Here is a 19,350-nt window from a genome sequence, read left to right on the forward strand (position 1 = left end):
ATTCTTAGAAACAGGAAGCCTGCAATACATCCACTGGTCTGATATCCACTGCGGTAAATAAAGGGAGGTGGGACTTGTCAGGTGGCTTTGTGATAGGTAAACAACAAAAACATCTGATCTTTACAGCTTCAAGTTGAATTTGGAGTTCTTTTTTTAATTTTTTTTTTTATCTGTTTTAAAGGAAATGTGTGCCATCAGAAACCACACAGGATATCATCTCTCATATGGATGTAACAGGATGCAAGGAAAAAGTGTGGTTAGCTGTGCTGTAAAAACGCCAGATGTTTAGTGTTCTGCACAAAATAACATGGGAGGAGACGGTCTCGGGATTATTGTGATGCCCAGTGCTCTGTCCAAAACCGCGGATACCAGAATCCTTTGTGGATTGAGGTCACGACTATGAAACGGCATGAAAGTAGCTCGTAAATATTACTCGCGATGATAAACGGTCAATGCACACATGCTGTTGATCATCGTGCGGCCTGTTTGCAGATGGACGTATTTAACACTTGAAAGAAGAGTGGCATGTTAAGTGCTTTTACAGCTTCTCTGTTCTGAATTTGATAAATGATGCACGGAAGGGATAGATATAGCGTTTTTTTCCTTTGGGACTTCCTAATTGTACCTGGTCACATATATGTTCTGGACGAGGAACAGACAGTAACACGCCCTGCTTTGTCTGGAAACAATATTCATTTCAGTGGGAGACATTTTCTAAGGTCAGACAAGGAAATCCCACCCTTAATTACATATGTGGGAAAGAAAATACACGTACGTACATGTTTTCTTTCGCTTGTCTTTGAGGGGATTGAAACTGAAACACAAATACAGCGACTCTTTTTTTCTCTCCTGAATCTCAGTTTAAAAACAGCTTGTTTTTATTTACAGCATTATTTCTTAAGTATAAACAAGCATTGTCTGGATTTATTGACAAAACAACAAAAATGAAAATAATGAAAATGTGTAACTGCTACAACATGGGAAAACACACATCTGCGTTTTATATAGTCCTTCTTGTTTTTCTAACATCAAAGTTCAGTCTTGACATCGGGAAAAAAACATCTGGGATAAAGGATCCTAAACTCAAGGTTCACTTACTAGCTTTTTTTTTTTTTGCAGGGCTTTCGGTCATATCCCATTGTTTTCTTCAGTGAATGGCACTTCTGTCAGAGGCCGGAGTTACGGTCTGCCCTCCCTCTAAAAGTCCGCTTGTTATCACGTCGTAACACCTGGGGAAGTTCCATTTGCTGAGGAAGACAGCAGAATATGGTTGAAAGCTCCAGAGAAAGCTCCAGAGAAGCCAGTAAGTGTTTTTTTTCCCCCAATGTAGCCTATATTAATGGCAATACAAATCCCTATTATTATTAATATTCAGTGTAGCCTATTGCAAAGATGTTAGCAAGAGAGTTTATAAATAGTTTGTAATAGACGTTTTGGAAAATTCGCTTTTCTGATAAGAGAAAGTTATTTGAGATTGATGCCACTTTCATGTCTGTAAATATAAACTGGTAATATTAGCATTAAGAAAGGAGAATGTCAAACTTAGAAATGAATGCCATGAATCAGACGTCACACTTATATCCAGTGTATCATAATAAATATCTGACTATGTACCCAGTATGCATCCAGTAAGGCTACTGTCTCTTTAAAGGCAAAATAAAATACTGTCGTAATCACCCAGTCTAGTAGCCTATTATATTATGAATAACAGAAATATTCTGTGATTCTAACAGAAAAAGAAATTAGAAGCTAGCTCGTTACATTTAGGGTTCATTTAAAGGAACAGTTTGCCATTTTGGTATATAACGCTTTATATTTTGAACAGACAGACATAAGAGTGGTATCAATCTTCTCATCTAACTCTCAGAAAAAATGTCAAACTATTAGCTTTAAATTATTTTTCCACTTCCGGTGATTATTCATAACGTTAGAGGCCGTTAATAGTGCTGCATAAGTGAGTAATTCCTGTTCTGTAAGACTGAAACCAGCAGCTCTCTGACAGGAAAGCGATCTCTGCCTGGAGGTGACTTTATCTTGACAAAAAAGTGGTAATAATTATCAATGTGTTAAATCAGTGAATCAGTATAAGTCAGTTCCTGCTGAATTTGTTTCCTGATCACCAGAGGATTCATCTAAAAGCATGCAACATGACACTTTCACACTTTATACTATTAATTTCTGCAGTTTGTGGACTGAAATGTAGTAAAAGTAATATATGTGTTCCTAGCTGACTTGAAAATTATACACTAGTAGTACACTAAAGGATGTCTACATACAAAATTCATATTTTGTGCCTTATATATGTCATATTCATACACAAATATATGTACAAACACAGTCATAGTTTCCTCTATGACTAACTTACAATCTCTCCAGCATTTTGGAATAATCAGATGTGAAGCAAAAAGACACACAGTAAGCCTAACGGAGCATTAACTTAAAAGATAGTATAGATATACCCATGCCAGACAAAACAATGTAAGCCTATTCTTGTGAAGCTCATTATTTATTTTTAACTTAGCTAAAAGAAAATAATATAAATATTAAATTCTCCTCAGGGGATCATTCACCCTTTATTCTAAGTTGCATGTCTTTAATTCAAAAGAAGCAAGCTTTAGTTTTTGTGTGTATTTGTACTGTTTTGCATCTTAAATGTCTAGTTCTGTATGTTTCTAACCACAGATATCATGGCATTAAGTTTTTGAAGGTAACTGCCTACTGTCTGACCACCTCCTTCTCTGCTATTCAATAACTCCCAGCAACTATGGCTCCGGCTCTGCCACATTAAAAAAGTTCTGCAAAAGCTACAACACCCTCACTGATAACTACCTATTTTTAAGTTTGCAAGATCTTAACAGTCAGAACAGCTTCTTGTTCACTGGGGGCTCTTCAAGTTTATTCCACAAGATGCAAAAAAAGGCAGGAATTCCTCGTGTTAATGCTCACAGTGAGGTTTGTTGATTCATCTGGTCTTCCTTATGGCCAACAACAGCCCCTTTGAATACTCATGGGATGTAAATAATCATGGAGAAACAGTCTCTTTGGTGTCAAGCTCCTTCTAATTTAGTGAGAAGTGGATTGTTAGGAAACTATTTGGCTGGGAGATGGAAAAAAAGGCAAAAAATAAAGAAAAGTGTGTACTCAGTCAGTAGCAAAACTCCAAGAAAACACTGACACCAAATCTTCGTAACATCTTGGGTGAAGTCAAAGAAACAGTGAGCCTCCAGCGTCCAACGTTGAGGGCCGCCTTCACACGAAAGGGCTGTCCGATCTGAATATGTCTGAGTAGCTCTTGCCGTTCATGTGCTCGGTGTGGCTTTCGATGCTGTAGCAGCGGTGGACCTCTGTGAGGGACGACGCCACGTACGAGGCTGAGCGGAAGAAGTCGGCGTTGGCGAACGTGCCGGCGAACTGCATCCGCTGCTGATTCCAGTGTCTCCGCAGGACGCTCTGGACCTGCAAGACGAGACACAAAGAGGAACTTATCATCCCTTATCTTTGGGAAAGCAGCAACTTAAGGAGATTAAAAGAAAAGGCTTTATATGGTTTGTATCTGTACTCGGAGGGGCGGGGCTTATGTCCTAAGTGGGTGGTGCGTAACCAAAAATGGGCGGGGTTAACCCAAAGTAGTTTATCCAAGCGTGAAATTGATTGGTTCATCAGAAGTTGCTACATTTATAAGAAAAATATAGATATTAATGTTTTTATTGTTTATATCTTATATGCAGATTTTCATATTTTCGGACTTATTAGGAATATATATGTGAATTTGACTTCTCTTAGGCCAACATAAAATGTATTCCTGGCAGCACTGAGACATCTTTTAAACAGCATTTTTCATGAACAGTTAATAGAAATAATAAAATATGAAAAATCCAACTCGTGGTCAACATTTTGGACGATGGCACTGGAAAAAAAGCCCAGACATACAGTACTGTCCTATGTGGTGATATGGACAGATACGGACAATATGCAGATTACACACTGGATCTTTGACAGGTTTTATTTTTATATGATATGATATACAGATCCCGTTACAGATCCATTAACTTCTGTATGATTGGATCTTTCCGGATACAGGCCATGGTTCTTATCATCCCAAAAATTATATTAAAATATTGCACAGCATTGAAAAAAGATAATTAAATGTTGCATGCTGTTGCAGTTTAACTGGGATAATTCAAAATCCAGCCTTGAAAATAACATGCTGCATCAAGCCAATGACTCACCTCCCCATTGAAGAAGCAGAATATTGTAGAAACCAAGAGACCCTGCATGTGAAACAAAAGTGTGAGAAAATACACAAGATAGGAAATCCTTTAAGCTCAAACAGCTGCACAAGGGCCTGCAACAAAAGTTTACAGCGTCACATGTTCCTGCTCTTAAACCACCATTGGTACATACACAGCGTTGGATAAAGCGCTCCATTATACGTGTTTACTGACCTGGTAGTGCAGGAGGATATCCATGATGTACAGGTAGACCTCAAAGACCCAGTGGTCCTGGGGCTTGTAGGGGAGCAGGACAAACTGGATGCCGAGCAGAGGGATGAGGATGAGGGTGGCTCTCACAGCCCTCATGTAGAGGCTGGACTCGGCCTGGTGCGTCACTCTCAGCTTGGTGATGAGAACCCGAACGATGTTGAGCAGGAAGAAAAGATTCACCTGGAATCAAAAAAGGCATTTTATTTGATGCGAAAACAAAGGAAATGCAACAATTAATGGGTCAGCACATAATACTGCATGTCTGCGGTCGGGTAGCATGGCTCAAGACCTTTAAATCACCATCCAGATCTTTCTTTGTTCAACCATCATTTATCGCATATCATTTAAACTGAATAAATGACAATGTATTTGTAATGTGTATTTTTAATAAAGCTCCAATGAGATTTGGTGGTTTTCAAGGACTCTTTGGCAGTTTAACACAGTGGAAACCATTCAAACATGTAAGAAAACAAACTAAGAATAAAAAAATCACACTGTCAAAAAGTATTTGGATTATTTCCACTGTTGATTTTTGGAGGGTCAAAGGGAGGAATGTGTTCGACCGGCCAAGACAGTCTTGTCCTTGATCCAACTGATTATGTGTTTCACTTTGATGGTGACCAGACTCAAGGCAAAAAGAAACAAAAACCCTAAAACAAGCGAGAAGTGAATATTTCTGTAGTTCCAAACAGAGCTTTTATTTCTTTAACCATTCACGCACCTAGTATGTTTTTTATGTCTTGGTATGTTATTCCTTAAAAATACTCTGTTACAAGTAAAAGTCCTGCGTTTAAAACCTTACTTATCTAAAAACCTTTAACATCAAAAAGTACTAAGTGGCGGCTGTGGCCCAGAGGTAGAGCGGGTCGTCTGCTAATCAGAAGGTTGGTGGTTCATTTACAGTCCATTTACTATTTAAGTACTGATTATGCACTGGATTATAAAAGAGATGCATTAATGTGTACATCACTTTAATGCTGCAGCTGGTAAAGTTGGAACCATATTTAAACTACTTTATAGTCTGCCAGCTAGTTTAATCTATAATAATACATTATAATTTATATTTTAATTATTATTATTAATAATCTGAATCTGCAAAGAGTTTAACTTACTAGATGAATGTAGTGCAGTAAAAAGTACAATATCTGTCTACAATATGTTGTGGAGTGGAAGTATGAAGCAGCATAAAATGGAAATATTTCCTATATTGTGTACGTGTAAAACAATGAAAAATGTGTATTATATTTCAGTTCAGTACTCACCACCAATGCAGCGCAGATGGGACCGTGGATAATGTACAGCAAGGAAGTGTTTGAGCTGACCCAACATCTGTGAATGCATGAATCAGATCATTACATTACACATTATGGAAACACCTGACTTATGATATTCTTTAGAAATGGTCTCGTGTGGAGGCGCTGATCAAGAAGACTCACTTATCATTGTAGTAGCAGTGGCGTGCTATCGAATGTATCACCGCTGGCACGAGCGGGAAACCTGCAAACCACCAAATTAGCATATTTTTAACATCTGAGTGTAAGAAAGTGAGATGAAATATCGTCATGAATCCCTACTTACCCCACCCGAGCAGATAATACCACATGAGATGTTGTTTTTCTGCAAACACTGCCACAACTATCAGCGTGTGCAGGTAGATGCCCTCGCAAAGCATCCAGAAGTAGTTACAGCTCAGCAGATACAGGTGGATGAACATGAGCAGCTTACAGCTTGCCTAGATGGGAAAAGCAACATGAGCTCTCAACACAAAATATTTTAAAAACCAAAGCAGATTTTGACACAAGGTGCAGGAATCACTCACGGAATCATTATGCGAGTGTCCCTGTTTATTAACCACTGTTGTAAGCCTGACGACGGTGATGATTGAGTTCAGCACGAATGAGAGGAAGAGGTTTTTGTGCAGGGTTATCCTCTGGCAGCTCAGACTCCTGAGGGTCAGCGGAAGAAGAGATGCACATTAGACGCATATTTTGATTTCATTAGCTGCAGTAGATCCACTCATTTTTGTAAGGTGGACCATGGATTTAACCTGAAATTCAACAAGCTCAAAAGATGAATTAATTGTGCAAGAAACAAGTCAACAATTGTTAATACAGTATACAGCAACTGCAAACTTTATTAGGTGTAACTGTAGGTCATTAGTATTCATGAATCATTTATTAAACTATTAAAATTAAAGCAATTTGTAAGAGGTCCTCCCAGTTTGTCCTTTTATAGTAGCTTCTGAAAGAAATGTTCTGGAAGTATCTGGACCCAAAATTAAATTAATTAACAAGATATTAAGATTTATAACTCCAGATTTTATGGATTACTGTCATGGAAGAACCCTTTATTAATGATTTGCTAACATTTATATATATATTCATAGTGTGAGAAAGGCCCTTTTTAATAAACCATCTGAAGTTATAAATGTTAATAAATTATTCATTAGGGGTCGTACAGATTTCATATTGAGTTATAAATGTCAAAAACGTGTTATTTTTTAGTTGGTAGCTTGGCTAAGATTTGAAAGCAGGAGCATGGACGAGTTTTTTGAGGATTTTTACTGTAATAATAAAACATACGTTTCATATAACTTACTTTAAAACATGATTGGTACATTCACAACTAGGGAAAGACCTAATTTTGAAAAAACTATGTAGGTTATTCTAGTTAACGATGAGAGACAAACAGTTTTTTGATCCTGTTGGAACTGTGCCATAAATTATAAGGCAGACTTGATCTATAATAAAGGGAAATAAAGAAAGTTGTGTCACACTTACTTAAAATGGAAGAATATTCCTAACGATATGAGCAATGAAACCACCGACAGGCCGTGACCAATCATAACCAAGTAGAAGTGAGTCATTGCTGCCTGCAAGAGAACAAAATCAGAACAACTTCACAGTGAAAACTACTTTATATGGTGTCTTTCATTGTCATTATTCCTCCTTACTGCTCCATGATGTGTTGTGTTGGCTCTGCAGTTTGTGAAGTTTGTCCATGTCCTCTTGCTCTCTGGGTGACGTCCCCACTCGCCTGTCTCTGTGCAGACTTTGGAGGCCATCGCTGTTGGCACATTTGTTATTCATTAAGCATCAGGTGTGAAGAAAGGGTGCTGCAAATAGGCAGCTACCTCCTTAAAATCACAATTTTACATTTCTGTTTTACATTTCTGTTTGTGTATGCATTAAACAAATAAAATTTTGTCATTGACAATTGTTTAAATATCACCTAAAGAGTAGAAATTAAGGTTTTAAACTACACTTGCATCATTATCATTGCAGAAATATAGTTTGAAACTGTTTCTGAGGAGCTGTTGTGAAGCCCGGTGGTCAGCTCCACCAGCTCCTGGCAAATCTGGAAATGGGTAAAGAGGTGGAGCTGATGTGGGCTGACTGAAGCCTGGTTGCTGAAAATAGGGCGCCGCTGGTGTAGTGGTATCATACAAGATTCCCATTCTTGTGACCTGGGTTCGATTCCCAGGCGGCGCACGTGCTTTTGTTCCATGAGTCTGTGGTGGCCACTGGGGCAGCAGGTTGAGGGTAGCGGACGCTAACAGACTCAATAAACTGATCCGCAAGGCCAGTGACGTTTGTGGGAGTGGGAGTGGTAGCTAGGCTCTTTGACGGTGGTGTCAGAGGGGAGGATGCTGTCCAAGATTCATGCCATCTCGGACGATGTCTCCCACCCACTCCACAATGAACTGGTCAAACACAGGAGTACTTTCAGTGCGAGTGACTCGTTCCGCCAAGATGCACGACAGAGCGCCACAGGAAGTCATTCCTGCCTCTGGCCATGAAACTGTACAACTCCTCCCTCAGAGTGTCAAAACTTTGAGTCATTAATCATTAAAGCCGATCAATGTGCAATACACTTGATTATTATTATGTTGTTTTTGTAATTATTCAATCATTCCTTGTAATTAGCTAAGTAATTATCTTATATATTTTTTTTGTACCAGGCTGTAAATTTGGCATTTTAACATGGGGCCTTATGGAGATTAACTCACATCTGGAGCCAGCCTCAAGTGGACATTTGAGGAGCTGCAGTTTTTGGCACTTACGGTTTGGCTTCATTTGCCATTTGGAAGGTTGCAGGCTTGGTCTTTAAGTTAAGCTAAGCTTGCTTTACACACAGGCCTAAGAGTGGCATCAACCTTCACATCTAACTCTAAGGGAACAACAAAAGGTTTGTTCTTACTGTCTCAACTCAACATGGCACTCAAATATTAAAGGTTAATAAAGTCAGTGATGGTTAATATATTGGTTACAGGATCAAAGATAGCAAAGAATTTTACCATGAGGGTCAAAATCATCGTAGTACTCTGGACAGCTCTGCTCTGTTGTGACGCCGGCTTCAGTTTCGTCCCAGCACAGCCACCCATCCCACGTCGTGTTGCACTCTATACCTGCTGACAGCCAAGGACACACATGGCGGCTGAATGTTGGTATGCAATGGTGTAACAGTAACATTTTCCTCTGAGCTGTGAAGCCATTTGAGAAAATCTTCCCACCTATTGTTTTTGTTTTGTGGTGTGATTTTTTCACAATCCGCTGGAAGCATTCGTACTGGGCCATGGCGATTTGGTTCCGTGACGCCTGATGTTCACCCCGATGATTCAGATGCTCCTGGAATTCATCTTCAGGGCTTGCAGATGAAAGCAGCTGAGATGATGGAAATTGAGCACATACTCATATATATCATAGATGTATCATTTTAATAAGAAATTGTGACAATCCTTTTAAACGGGCATATTTCACATATGATAGTATAATGTGGTAGTGGGAGAGCAAATATCCCTCCTGAGTTGCATTATGGGAAATGTAGGATCAAGTTTAACCAAGTTTAGTATATCTCAGCCTCTGCTGCTGTTAATTTAAACCATTCTTTCTTTTAATTTGTTTCTCACAAGTCCCTCAACTTCAGAGAAGCACAATACTAAATCACTGAGTATTCAAGGTTGCAAAGTTAATTTATTTATTGTCCTACAATACAGGGTTGTGCAGTGAAATGCAAGTTGTAGCCCTTTAATGCTACTCACAAAACAAACATTATTTGAATGGATAAAGAGTTTTAAATGGCAGGACTGATTTATCTCACTTTTGTTTCAGAAAATGTTTGAAATTCTTGATCTAATAACGAATAGATGATCTAAAAATCAATACTGTAGTTACAAAAACATGATTGTCGCACAACTGCACAGTTCAGATACAACAGGTACCTTATTGAGGGCGCACAGGACCAGGAGAAACATAAAGCCGTTTAGATCCATCTGTGCTCGGATCGTCGTGGGTATTCTGAGGAAAGTTGACAATAGTTTGTCACTGAGAAAAGGAAAACACATTAAGACTTTATAATCTGTTTCAGTGCAATCAAATTAGACACTTAAAGGAAACACATGATGCTTTGTGACTCATATATGAAACCATAACCAGAAGCTTCAGTCCTATTTCTGTTTCACTCAGTTATTTTTATGTCATTCGTAGGAACAGGTAAAACTTTTAGCACTATCCCAAATAGTTTCCCCCAGAGCTCAATAAAAAACGAGCTTCCTGAGTTGCAGCAGCTGCCAACATGATCCGACACACGATGTGTTGACAGGAGCTGGACCCAAACTCCAAAGTTCACATGCTCTGCGCTGTCACATGGATATTTTAATTCCACACGTTTGTTGGTTTAGTACATTTATTCATTTATGCATTTAGACATTAAAATTACCTTGTAGTTAACTTTCTACTCCTAAATTAGAGCTCAATAATATTTTTTTTTTTTTACAGTTTTAACTGAAACAGAAAAGACAGTGGATGTAGGATCAGTTTTATTCTAACTTGCGATTACTTTTAACAATGTCCTGTTCCCTGACCTTTGCCCTAATCGAAACTAAACAAAATGATACCACAGCTATGTCTCCAAAGCCATGTTTTTAATTTGAAATGGCAAGTCTCCCCTTTTTGGATGTTGGGGTTGCAGATTTGGCCTTTTGCTTCCTGCGTTTCCCCGCAGCTTCCTTCCTGCATGCTTATTATGCATGTTGAGCAAGTTTAACCAAAGTTTAGCCAAAAGACATCAATATGGCAAATGCAGTCAAGCATGTGCTGCAGAACACTGTAAAAACCAGATGAGTACAAGTATTTATTGTTCAGGTAACATGGGTAAATTAAGTTAATTGTAGGAACTTAAATGCTTTTACTTTATACCACTTAAGTAGTTTTCTTCCACTAAAGCAAATTGCTGTAATCAAGTTGTGAACAATACTTGTTTTTTATGTACACTTGTTCATATGATGATTTATAAACTGACATTCCCTGTAATGATATAAAGTAAACTTAAAGAAAATGAGGCAGTGGAGCAAACTGGAAGCATATCACAAATCAATACTTAAAATACTGGACAAATGTAAATGAACTCAACTGAGTTATTACTTTGAATTTTTTGAGTTAGATTTAACTTAGAGGATTAAGTTATGCACAGTGAATGTTACGCAAACCATATGTATTTCCATATGGTTCTTGCAGAGACTATAGATACAGCTGAAACATATGCAAGCAGCAACTTATTCAGCATTTCAATAACACACGATAGATGAAAACCTAATTAAAAGTACTGAAACCTGTTGTACAGTTAAATCCAAATTCTATCAGAATAACCTAGCCAGAATAGATTAGCAAAAATGGAAAAATTTTTGCCATAAAGTGAATTTCTGAGGTCATCTTTTCCAATAATAATAATAATGTGTCCCGCTTTAGAAGAGGTGTGACAGTCAGTGGGAAAGCAGTGGAAATTATGACAGTTCTAACTGTATTTGTGGTAAAAATAGCCAAATCAGTAGATGGTGTTGAAACTAGCATTTGTCCAAATCTCTTTCTCTCTTTCTAGTATAAAATCCCAATCTATGGTTTTATTAAGATAAAAACTGTAATTAATGATTAGCTGCACCCTCGACAGCCCCTGTGTTGAGATAGCCAGTGAGGAATGTCTTTGCTTTACTGTATGAGACGAATTTCATTCCAAAAACAAAAATAAAGCTATTGTAAAGTGTCATAATTCAGTCTACAGCAATAAGAAATCACTGTATATCATTATGCTTTTTAAATTGAGTAAGTATGTACAGTAATTACAAGTTCTTGTTCAGAACTGGTAGCAAAGACTGGAGGATATAAATTGGAAAAGGCTCTATTTGGAGTAACACTGTTTTTTAAAGTTGTTACGTAATGTTTTCTTCATAGATACAAGTATATATCATAGACCTGTGTCACATTTCACAGTATTTATATCCTTTGCAACACCCGTCCCTGATTGGCCTTTATGCAAATACACAACAACTCAACAAGAAAACACTACAAAACAGCACCGAATGTAATAAAAAAACAACAAAATATCATAAAACTCTATCAAAAATCACCCGTTCATGACTACAAAGCTGATCCGCCTTTTTAAACTCGAGTTTCCAATGAGCCAATCATCAATCATGATTTATTGATCCCTCAGACAGAGAAAGACACCTGTCCGAAGAAGGCATTTATGGCTATAAGGTTAATATTTGCAAATAAGCTTGACGTATTTAACATTTTTAATATCATAATAGTAAGGCAGCTGCGTCTTTTCCAAACATTTTATGAAGCAGTGTGTCACTCACAAGGGTCGATTATTGGAGGCGATGTGACCAAGAGGTTGCACAATAACTTATATGTGAAAAGACTGCGGAGAGCATGAAAACAGTACGCAGTCTCTCATGAGTGCAAACGATGATCTACTGTCTTTTTAACTGCGGTATGGGAGTGACACTTTCCCCAAATCCTCTGCTTCTCATTTGGATTAAAAAAACAGTTTGTAATAAAGTGACACAGACCAACAAACTTGAATAATTTCCAACTCCCCTGACTGCTAATTCAGGAAATCTTTGTCAGCTTAAAAGATTAATATGTTCTTGAACACACCCAAAGACACACAGTATATCTCTCTAATGGCCAACAGAGACACTTAATAACTCAAAGTAAAGTTACTCCCTGACTGTGAGAGCCATCTGTCTCAGAACAAGAGGGTTTTACACTCTTTACCATGTGAATTACCCTTTATTAGAAACACATTGGTCTTGGAAACCATATTTCACCACTTTATGTTCACCATGTGAGCAGGTTGTTCTTGTTATGTGTGACAGCATTTCACACTTTGGCTTTAAAGAAACCAGTAAATAAAAGACGTCGCTGCCATCCTCAGTTTGCACCTGGAGAGCCTGGAAATCTAAATAAATAGTGTTTAAATGTGAGATGTCAAGATCCAAAAAGGGTTTGACTATTCTGCGACACACCAAGTAGCTTTCTACAATCTCTACTCGTGCTTTGTGCTATTTTAAACTTTTAGACTTTGCTCACTGTTTAATGCACCTATAAAGAAGGAGGTTGGCTATAGGACTAACTAATCATTTAAGCTACTCCTAAACTAGAAAATAAACAGATTTTTTTGGGGAGGATGCCAGCAGCGATAGGATAGGCTACCCTCTTTTGTACTCTACCCTTTAATACCAGAGTGCATGTGTGCACCCTGTTCTCCATGTGCCCTGCAACATATAGTCTGAAGTATGACATTTCTAGTTTAATGTGACATTTCGAACAGGGACATTTGCCCCTGTTTTTCAGCACCGTAACCACAGCGCTTGAGCAGTAATCACAGTCGACATGCTGACAAACTGTAACCATTAAAGAAACTTACCTTTGCAGGAGCACAAAAACCAGTAAGTCCTTCAGTCTGGTTACCTTTGCAGGAAAAGAAAAACAATGTGCCACTGTGTTTTTTAGAGGGGGCCGGGTCGGGTGGGGGGGGAGGGAGATTTGTTCAAGAGTAGTCCATCGGTGTGTGTTTGCAACAGAGTCAGAGGCAACACTGAGCTGTCCTGATAGAAAAAACTGACTGGGGCTGTGGATGACATCACATGCTCGCCTTTTGTGGGACATCCCTACATTGTAAAGGGCATTACAACGTGTTCATATAATTGAAAACCATTAAATTGTGTGGTTTATATTAGGTGTAATATGATATAAAGTCAACTTTAATGTCCTGGCTGGTGATTTTTAGGGTTGTAATGCCTGTGTGGATCTTTATTAGTGGTTCTAAGGCTGTTAGAGGCATGAATAATACTGAAGATACTCCTGTTGACATTCATAAGAGAGAGTTTCATTCACAAGGCTGTAGAAAAAAGTAAGAAAAGATTGTTCTGGGTGTTAAATATGTCAGAAATATACATTATTTTCATCATATAACTGGTGTGACAGAACAAAACGGACCAGTCTCTTGAGGGTTTCTATCGCTTAGCAACGGCGCCCTCTGCAGGGCAAAAAAAAAAAACTCCTTGGCAACAGTCAGGTTACCATGGCGACGGCGTTCTGGAAACTTGCTCTGCCGAGTTAACTTAGCCTGCTCTTCAGGAATTTAACGACAAATACGGTTGTTTATTTTGAGCCATGTAACGTTACGAGTTTATTTAATTGACTTAACGCCTCTGTTTGTTTCGGACTCTAAATATTGAGAGCTCAGTAGACCGCATTAGCAGGAAGTGGCGAACAGGTGTAACGTAAACAGTTAGCCTGATTAAGGTAAGTTAACTTAAGTTAACGTACAAGGCTACATGCAAGGTGTATCCTGGTTCCTGCTCGAAAGGTGTTTTTATGTGCACAAATGACGAAGAAAACTACTATTACTCAGTATTTTTGTCGACTATTGAGCGACTTCATAACTGTAAGTCAGTGGTTGAAGAAGTACTCCGATGCTTTATGCAAGTAAAAGTAGAAATACCAGTAAGTTAGTTAAGTTAGTAGTAAAAGTCCTGCATTCAAAATGTTACTTTAAGTATTAAAACAACCCATAATGCATAATTGCTTCTTTCACAGTGTAATATGAGTATATAATATTATATTAGAGCCATTTTAATGTAGTTGATCAATGTGGAGTCAATGTTAGGTGTATACCACTGGGAGGATTAGTAAAATAGTACTGAATAATATCATAAGAGTATCACTTTTTTTTATTTTATGTAAAAAGTCAAACAAGGGGCACCCTGGGAGCTCACCTAGTAGAGCTGGTGGGTGCCTTAATGCAGCTGCCGTGGGTTCGAGTCCAACCTGTGGCCCTTTGCTGCGTGTCATCCTTCTCTCTCTGCCCCGTTTCCTGTCACTCTACAGCTGTCGCTATGGATTACAAGCAATAAAAGCCCCAAACAAACAAAAAACAAAACAAAAGTTATAGTATAAATACCCAGTACAAGTTTGTCACAATTGTACTTCTACAGTATCTAAGTAAATGTACTTACTGTAGTTATATTCCACCACTGCTGTAAGGCAGGGAAGAAGATAAAGAGACACACATTTGTGAAACAGATGTACACATACAGACATATATCTTTATTTGCAATATTCCAAATGTCCTGCAGTTTTAAGTGTACCCTTCATTTTCATTATTATAGAGTAAATGAGTGATAAATGTCTTTATTCTGTAGAGACAGGATGTTCAGGCAAACTGCCTGGAGGAACACAGTCAGCGATGCAGTGACTTTCCACCAAGACCAAGCCCTCAACACAACTATATTTCTCCTGAAGTCCTTCGGCCCAACAGGATTTCTGCTCAGAGAGGAGGAGGAGGCCAGAAACTTTAAGGTAAATCATTCTCTAATTCCAGATGCATATTGCTCTAATTCTGAAAAAAAAAAACATTTTGTGTCATTACTGATTATGTTCTGTTGTTCATGTTTTTCAGGTGTGCTTGGGTGACCCACATACGTGCACTTGCCCTGTGTTCACCAAGGAGCTGGAGCCATGCAAACACATCTGCTGGTATCAATAACATACAGAAAGAGATAAAGGAGATGTTTAAAAGGGTGATATTTCCCATGGTCCCTTTTTTAATTCATTTTTTTTTATGTATGTGGACATTGTGAGGTGAACACCAGCATTTTATTTATCTATAAGACTGGGTAGCACATAAAACAGTTCAAGAAGAAAACTTTTCCTTGAACTTTGTTCGACAGAAATTCGACATAATCTGCTGGACCATTTGTTATCGAAAACTGTGGATTTTTATTTTATTTTGCAGGACCTAATTAGTATCTCAGTACTTTTTGGACACTGACCAAATTGCGTCCGTTGAACAAAGTATAAAACTATAAAATAATAAAAGTTGTATTCTTACATTTTTGATCAAATATCGCCTGAATTAAATTACATTTTGTAGTTTTTTTTGTTGTTTTTTATTTATGCGCAAGTGCAAGAAGAAGGCTTTTAGTTTTGCTTTTTAAAACACAACTAATGTATATTTTAGAAATTCGTATAATGTCCAGGGCTATTTATGTTTGTTTGTATCAGTGATATTCACTTTTTTTTTTTTTTTTTTCACATAAGAACCACTAACTCTAGAATAAACCTCTAATCTTTACAGGGTTTTACTGCGGAAATTCAGACTTCCCAGAGAACATGAATGTAAGTTGTTTTGATATCGCTGCACTTATTACATACTGTACCTTTAAGTTCAGTTACATTGTTAAAAGATTACTTGAAAAAAGAATTTCCAGTTTAAGGTTTAGTTTTATTTTGGTTCTTTGAGGCCTAATTTGATTTGTTTATCACACAGTTAAAAGTACAGTCCTTGAAAAAATGAAAGATCATCAAAACCCTTATTACACCTCACATTTGGCCTGAGAGAAGTGATAAAACTGCTTCTGAACCGGTTTTATATGGACACCACAATGCTGATTTAACGAACTAGGGTTAAATGAATTCAGGTTTAACACTAAGACCTTTCCTGTGTAGAGTTCCTGAGCAATTTTAAACAAGTGACCCACCCGTGCACGTGTGCTCCTGTTGACATGCAATGTTAAAAATAACTCTGCTCTAGATTCATTTCAGCATGGACTTGTGGAGAGACAGATCTTGGAGGTGCTCCACGGTTTGCACCACACCAAAGCCCACCGGACGGAAAATGATCCGTCTGCTGCTTCTAGGACCCCGAGCCAACCAGTCATGGGCCAGGAGGCTGGAAGTGTCTGCCGGAAAGTGATCCAAGCCCAGGATGTGTGTCCTATCTGTCAAGAAGAGCTGCTGGAGAAAAAACTGCCTGTGTCTTACTGCAGGTGCGTAGGCGGCTGTGGTCGGGGCTTTACACTGTTATTGTGTCAGTACAGTCATGTTTCAGGATGATGTAAGATGTTCTTGTCAACTTTTGTTGCACTCCTGGCCAGAACATGACCCGATACAGCATTTCCAGCTGTTGACATACAGCTTGTGGAACCCACGAGCACACATCTGCGGATGTTATAAAATTAGGCTCAAATCCCCTGATATTCCCGGAGGAGGATATTTCATTCAACCACAAAGAAATAATATAAAAAATGTTTTATTTTTGCACTCTGCAGACATATTTTCTGCACCCTCATGTGCTGTTTTTTTCTCTCCCAGGTTCGGCTGTGGCAATAATGTCCACATCTCTTGCATGAAAGTGTGGGCAGATCACCAGAGACTCTCAGACAGGGAGGAAACAGTGAAGTGCCCTCTGTGCAGGGAGGACTTCAGCTCTTTGAAGTTACTCCAGGAGCAGGTGAAAAATGCAGCAAAGCTCTTCACCACGGCTGAAAGAGAGCGGACAGACAGACACCTGGGAGTTTTCTGTCACAGCTGCCGGATCTTCCATGTCACTGGCAGATGTTTCAAGTAAGCAAGCAGCAATCGTGACTAAGTTTGGGCTAAAAAATGTAGGAGAACCTAGGTATCATAAGCAGTTTGAGTCTTTGTGGCAATCGAATGTAAGGGTCATATTGTATCTTATATTAAGTAGATGTAGTTGACATTTGTCTTCTTCTTTAATCCCTGTTATCATCTTTTCAGATGCACAGTCTGCAGTTACTTCTATCTATGTGAGGACTGCTCAAAGAAGGGCTGCCACACACAGCATCCACTTGCTTCACGAACAGTAAGCTATTTGGATTCAGCTTTGAAATAATACTTGTACTACATCAGCTAATCTCCCAACTCGAGTCTTGATTAAAATCGTCATATTTCTGTTGGTTGTTAGTTCTGCTAAATAAAAACTCTGGTTCGACCTCAAACAGAAAAGGAGAGACAAGTGGTACCTTGTGACAGAGAACCTGAGTGATGAACCAAAGGGAGCGACCTCTCAGCCAGCAAGTGACAGGTGAGTTATTTAATACAGCCACAAAATCTTCTTTGTTTTCCTTACAGTTTACACATTTGTCACTGTCGCTATTTACTGACAATAAGATTTTGTTGCTCACCATTTCGCATCTTCCTACTCAGCACCATACCTGTAGCTGCAGACCCTCTACCAGAAAATATATTAGCGTGTGTACCTGTGGTCAGGGTGAGACTGGGGTCTCGTCTCTTGGATGAGGGACAGCAGTGTCGAATCTGTCTGCAGGATTTTGTCCTGGGCCAGCGTGTCCGAACTCTGCCCTGCCATCACAAGGTAAAACATTTCACAGTGTCCTTGCATATCACATCTTTAAGAAATCTGATTTATATTGTTACATCGTGTCTCAACACTAACTCACAGGATATTGAAATAATATAATTCTAAATGACAACCTGCACTTAATTCAAATCAACAACTCAATACTCAACATTTTTTATTATTAATCTGTGAAGTACATCAACTTACTGGCTGTATATCAGACTGACTGCTGAGCCTTTTACATTTTTATTGTAAAACAATATAACAAACAATTATAATGATTTCAACAAATGTAAAAAGAAAAACTTTACAGAACCCCCTCCTCTCTCACCCTCCCCTCCTCACATTTTCACACACACTTAAGTTCCACACAGACTGTGTGGACGGGATCCTGCAGAAGTCCAACTCCTGCCCCTTGGATGGATATGTCATTTATAACCCCTTGACAAGAAGAACCAGTGAAAGGAAGACCTCCCCTAAGTCGGCTTCCTGCCTTCTCAGTGACTTCGCCAAACGACCAGAAATGAACTTTAAGGACCTGTTTATTCCAGGAGTGGCACTGCGGGACAGGAACACTAAAGTCACTCCCTCACACGGTTCTCTTAACTTAGAGGTGCTGACAGGCTCTTCAGTAACTTCAAACACCCAGCAAAAGTTAATAACGGGCAGGTTTCAAGGCTTGTGCATAGGTACAGCAGACACTGTGACGAAGGAAGGAAAAAGAGAGTTGCAGAGAAAACAAACTTCTCATATTCCCAAAGGCAGCTCCTCATTTGATCACCGAAGTAAATCTGACTCAGGTGCACATTCCTCAAAAAATACAGCAAGAAAACACAGCCCTGCTTCACCTAACAGGTGTTCTGCAGTGGCAAAAATCAGAGAGCAACCTCAACTGGATCTTTTCGTAGGTTTATTTAGACCAGAGCCCGAGCACACAGCTACATTGGCCTCTCCTGCCAGGCGGACTAGACTGCAACCCAAAAGGACAGGCATGACAATCATTAAAGAAACAAACAACAGACTCACTTCAGAGCTAAGAATGACTGGAGTCTTAATAAACACACAGCATCAGAGAGAGACAGAGACTTAAAGGTACTACAGTTAGTTTTTAACTGCCTACCACCAGGTCGGATTCGGTCAGATTCCCCTTGAAATCAATAAAGCGAGACTGTGGAAACACTACAGCTTTTGTTCACTGACAACTATAAAGTACCTTCTTTTACTTAATGTTTGATCGAAGGTGGGTTGAATGTTTAATGTTTCAGTTGTCTCTGTGCCCTCATTTATCTTTCACTGTTCTTCAAATCAATCTGAAATCTATGTGAAATTATGCTTTTCTGTCATATTTCTAAAATCAAAGTTCTGTATTCATCAAATACACACTTTTCGAAAAAAAGAATGAGGCTTCTGAACAATA

General features: G+C 38.7%; 2 protein-coding genes and 1 non-coding gene across 4 annotated transcripts; 2 read left to right on the forward strand and 1 right to left on the reverse strand.

Annotated features, from left to right (window-relative positions):
• Positions 1–856: 856 nt before the first annotated feature.
• Positions 857–13,340, reverse strand: LOC127378784 (calcitonin gene-related peptide type 1 receptor). Of its 2 annotated transcripts, none has more exons than XM_051428048.1 (13): positions 13,194–13,340; positions 9,706–9,808; positions 8,998–9,148; positions 8,782–8,895; positions 7,438–7,550; positions 7,265–7,356; positions 6,304–6,430; positions 6,063–6,216; positions 5,921–5,981; positions 5,747–5,813; positions 4,446–4,664; positions 4,230–4,271; positions 857–3,456 (listed from the first exon to the last, which is right to left on the reverse strand). In XM_051428048.1, the coding sequence occupies exons 2-13, from the start codon at positions 9,754–9,756 to the stop codon at positions 3,250–3,252; spliced, it is 1,398 nt and encodes a 465-aa protein (XP_051284008.1). In that variant the 5' UTR covers positions 9,757–9,808; positions 13,194–13,340; the 3' UTR covers positions 857–3,249. The 2 variants fall into 2 exon arrangements, with proteins under 2 accessions (XP_051284008.1, XP_051284009.1); XM_051428049.1 differs by having other exon boundaries at positions 8,782–8,892; positions 13,194–13,339.
• Positions 7,905–7,975, forward strand: trnag-ccc (transfer RNA glycine (anticodon CCC)). The gene has a single exon. It is a non-coding gene; the product is annotated as a tRNA-Gly (tRNA).
• Positions 13,341–13,845: 505 nt separating the features above from the next.
• On the forward strand, positions 13,846–19,333 carry zswim2 (zinc finger, SWIM-type containing 2). The gene is made up of 10 exons (XM_051427539.1): positions 13,846–14,074; positions 14,974–15,130; positions 15,231–15,307; positions 15,909–15,949; positions 16,365–16,599; positions 16,925–17,176; positions 17,351–17,435; positions 17,575–17,657; positions 17,780–17,948; positions 18,298–19,333. Exons 2-10 carry the CDS (start codon positions 14,981–14,983, stop codon positions 19,021–19,023), a joined length of 1,818 nt encoding a protein of 605 aa, XP_051283499.1. The 5' UTR covers positions 13,846–14,074; positions 14,974–14,980; the 3' UTR covers positions 19,024–19,333.
• The last annotated feature ends 17 nt before the right edge of the window (positions 19,334–19,350 follow it).

The sequence above is a fragment of the Dicentrarchus labrax genome, unplaced genomic scaffold (genome assembly GCF_905237075.1).
Source record: "Dicentrarchus labrax unplaced genomic scaffold, dlabrax2021, whole genome shotgun sequence".
Lineage (NCBI taxonomy): Eukaryota > Metazoa > Chordata > Actinopteri > Moronidae > Dicentrarchus > Dicentrarchus labrax.

Bases quoted from the DNA above. Each gene is read 5' to 3' on its own strand.
- LOC127378784 (XM_051428048.1), bottom strand. From the start codon at position 9,756: ATGGATCTAAACGGCTTTATGTTTCTCCTGGTCCTGTGCGCCCTCAAT. The intron at 6,431-7,264 runs GTAAGTGTGACA...GCTGACCCTCAG, and splicing joins GGAATATTCTTCCATTTTAA to GAGTCTGAGCTGCCAGAGGA. The intron at 5,982-6,062 runs GTAAGTAGGGAT...GGTGGTTTGCAG, and splicing joins GTATTATCTGCTCGGGTGGG to GTTTCCCGCTCGTGCCAGCG.
- zswim2 (XM_051427539.1), top strand. From the start codon at position 14,981: ATGTTCAGGCAAACTGCCTGGAGGAACACAGTCAGCGATGCAGTGACT. The intron at 15,950-16,364 runs GTAAGTTGTTTT...ACTCTGCTCTAG, and splicing joins ACTTCCCAGAGAACATGAAT to ATTCATTTCAGCATGGACTT. The intron at 17,177-17,350 runs GTAAGCAAGCAG...TCATCTTTTCAG, and splicing joins GTCACTGGCAGATGTTTCAA to ATGCACAGTCTGCAGTTACT.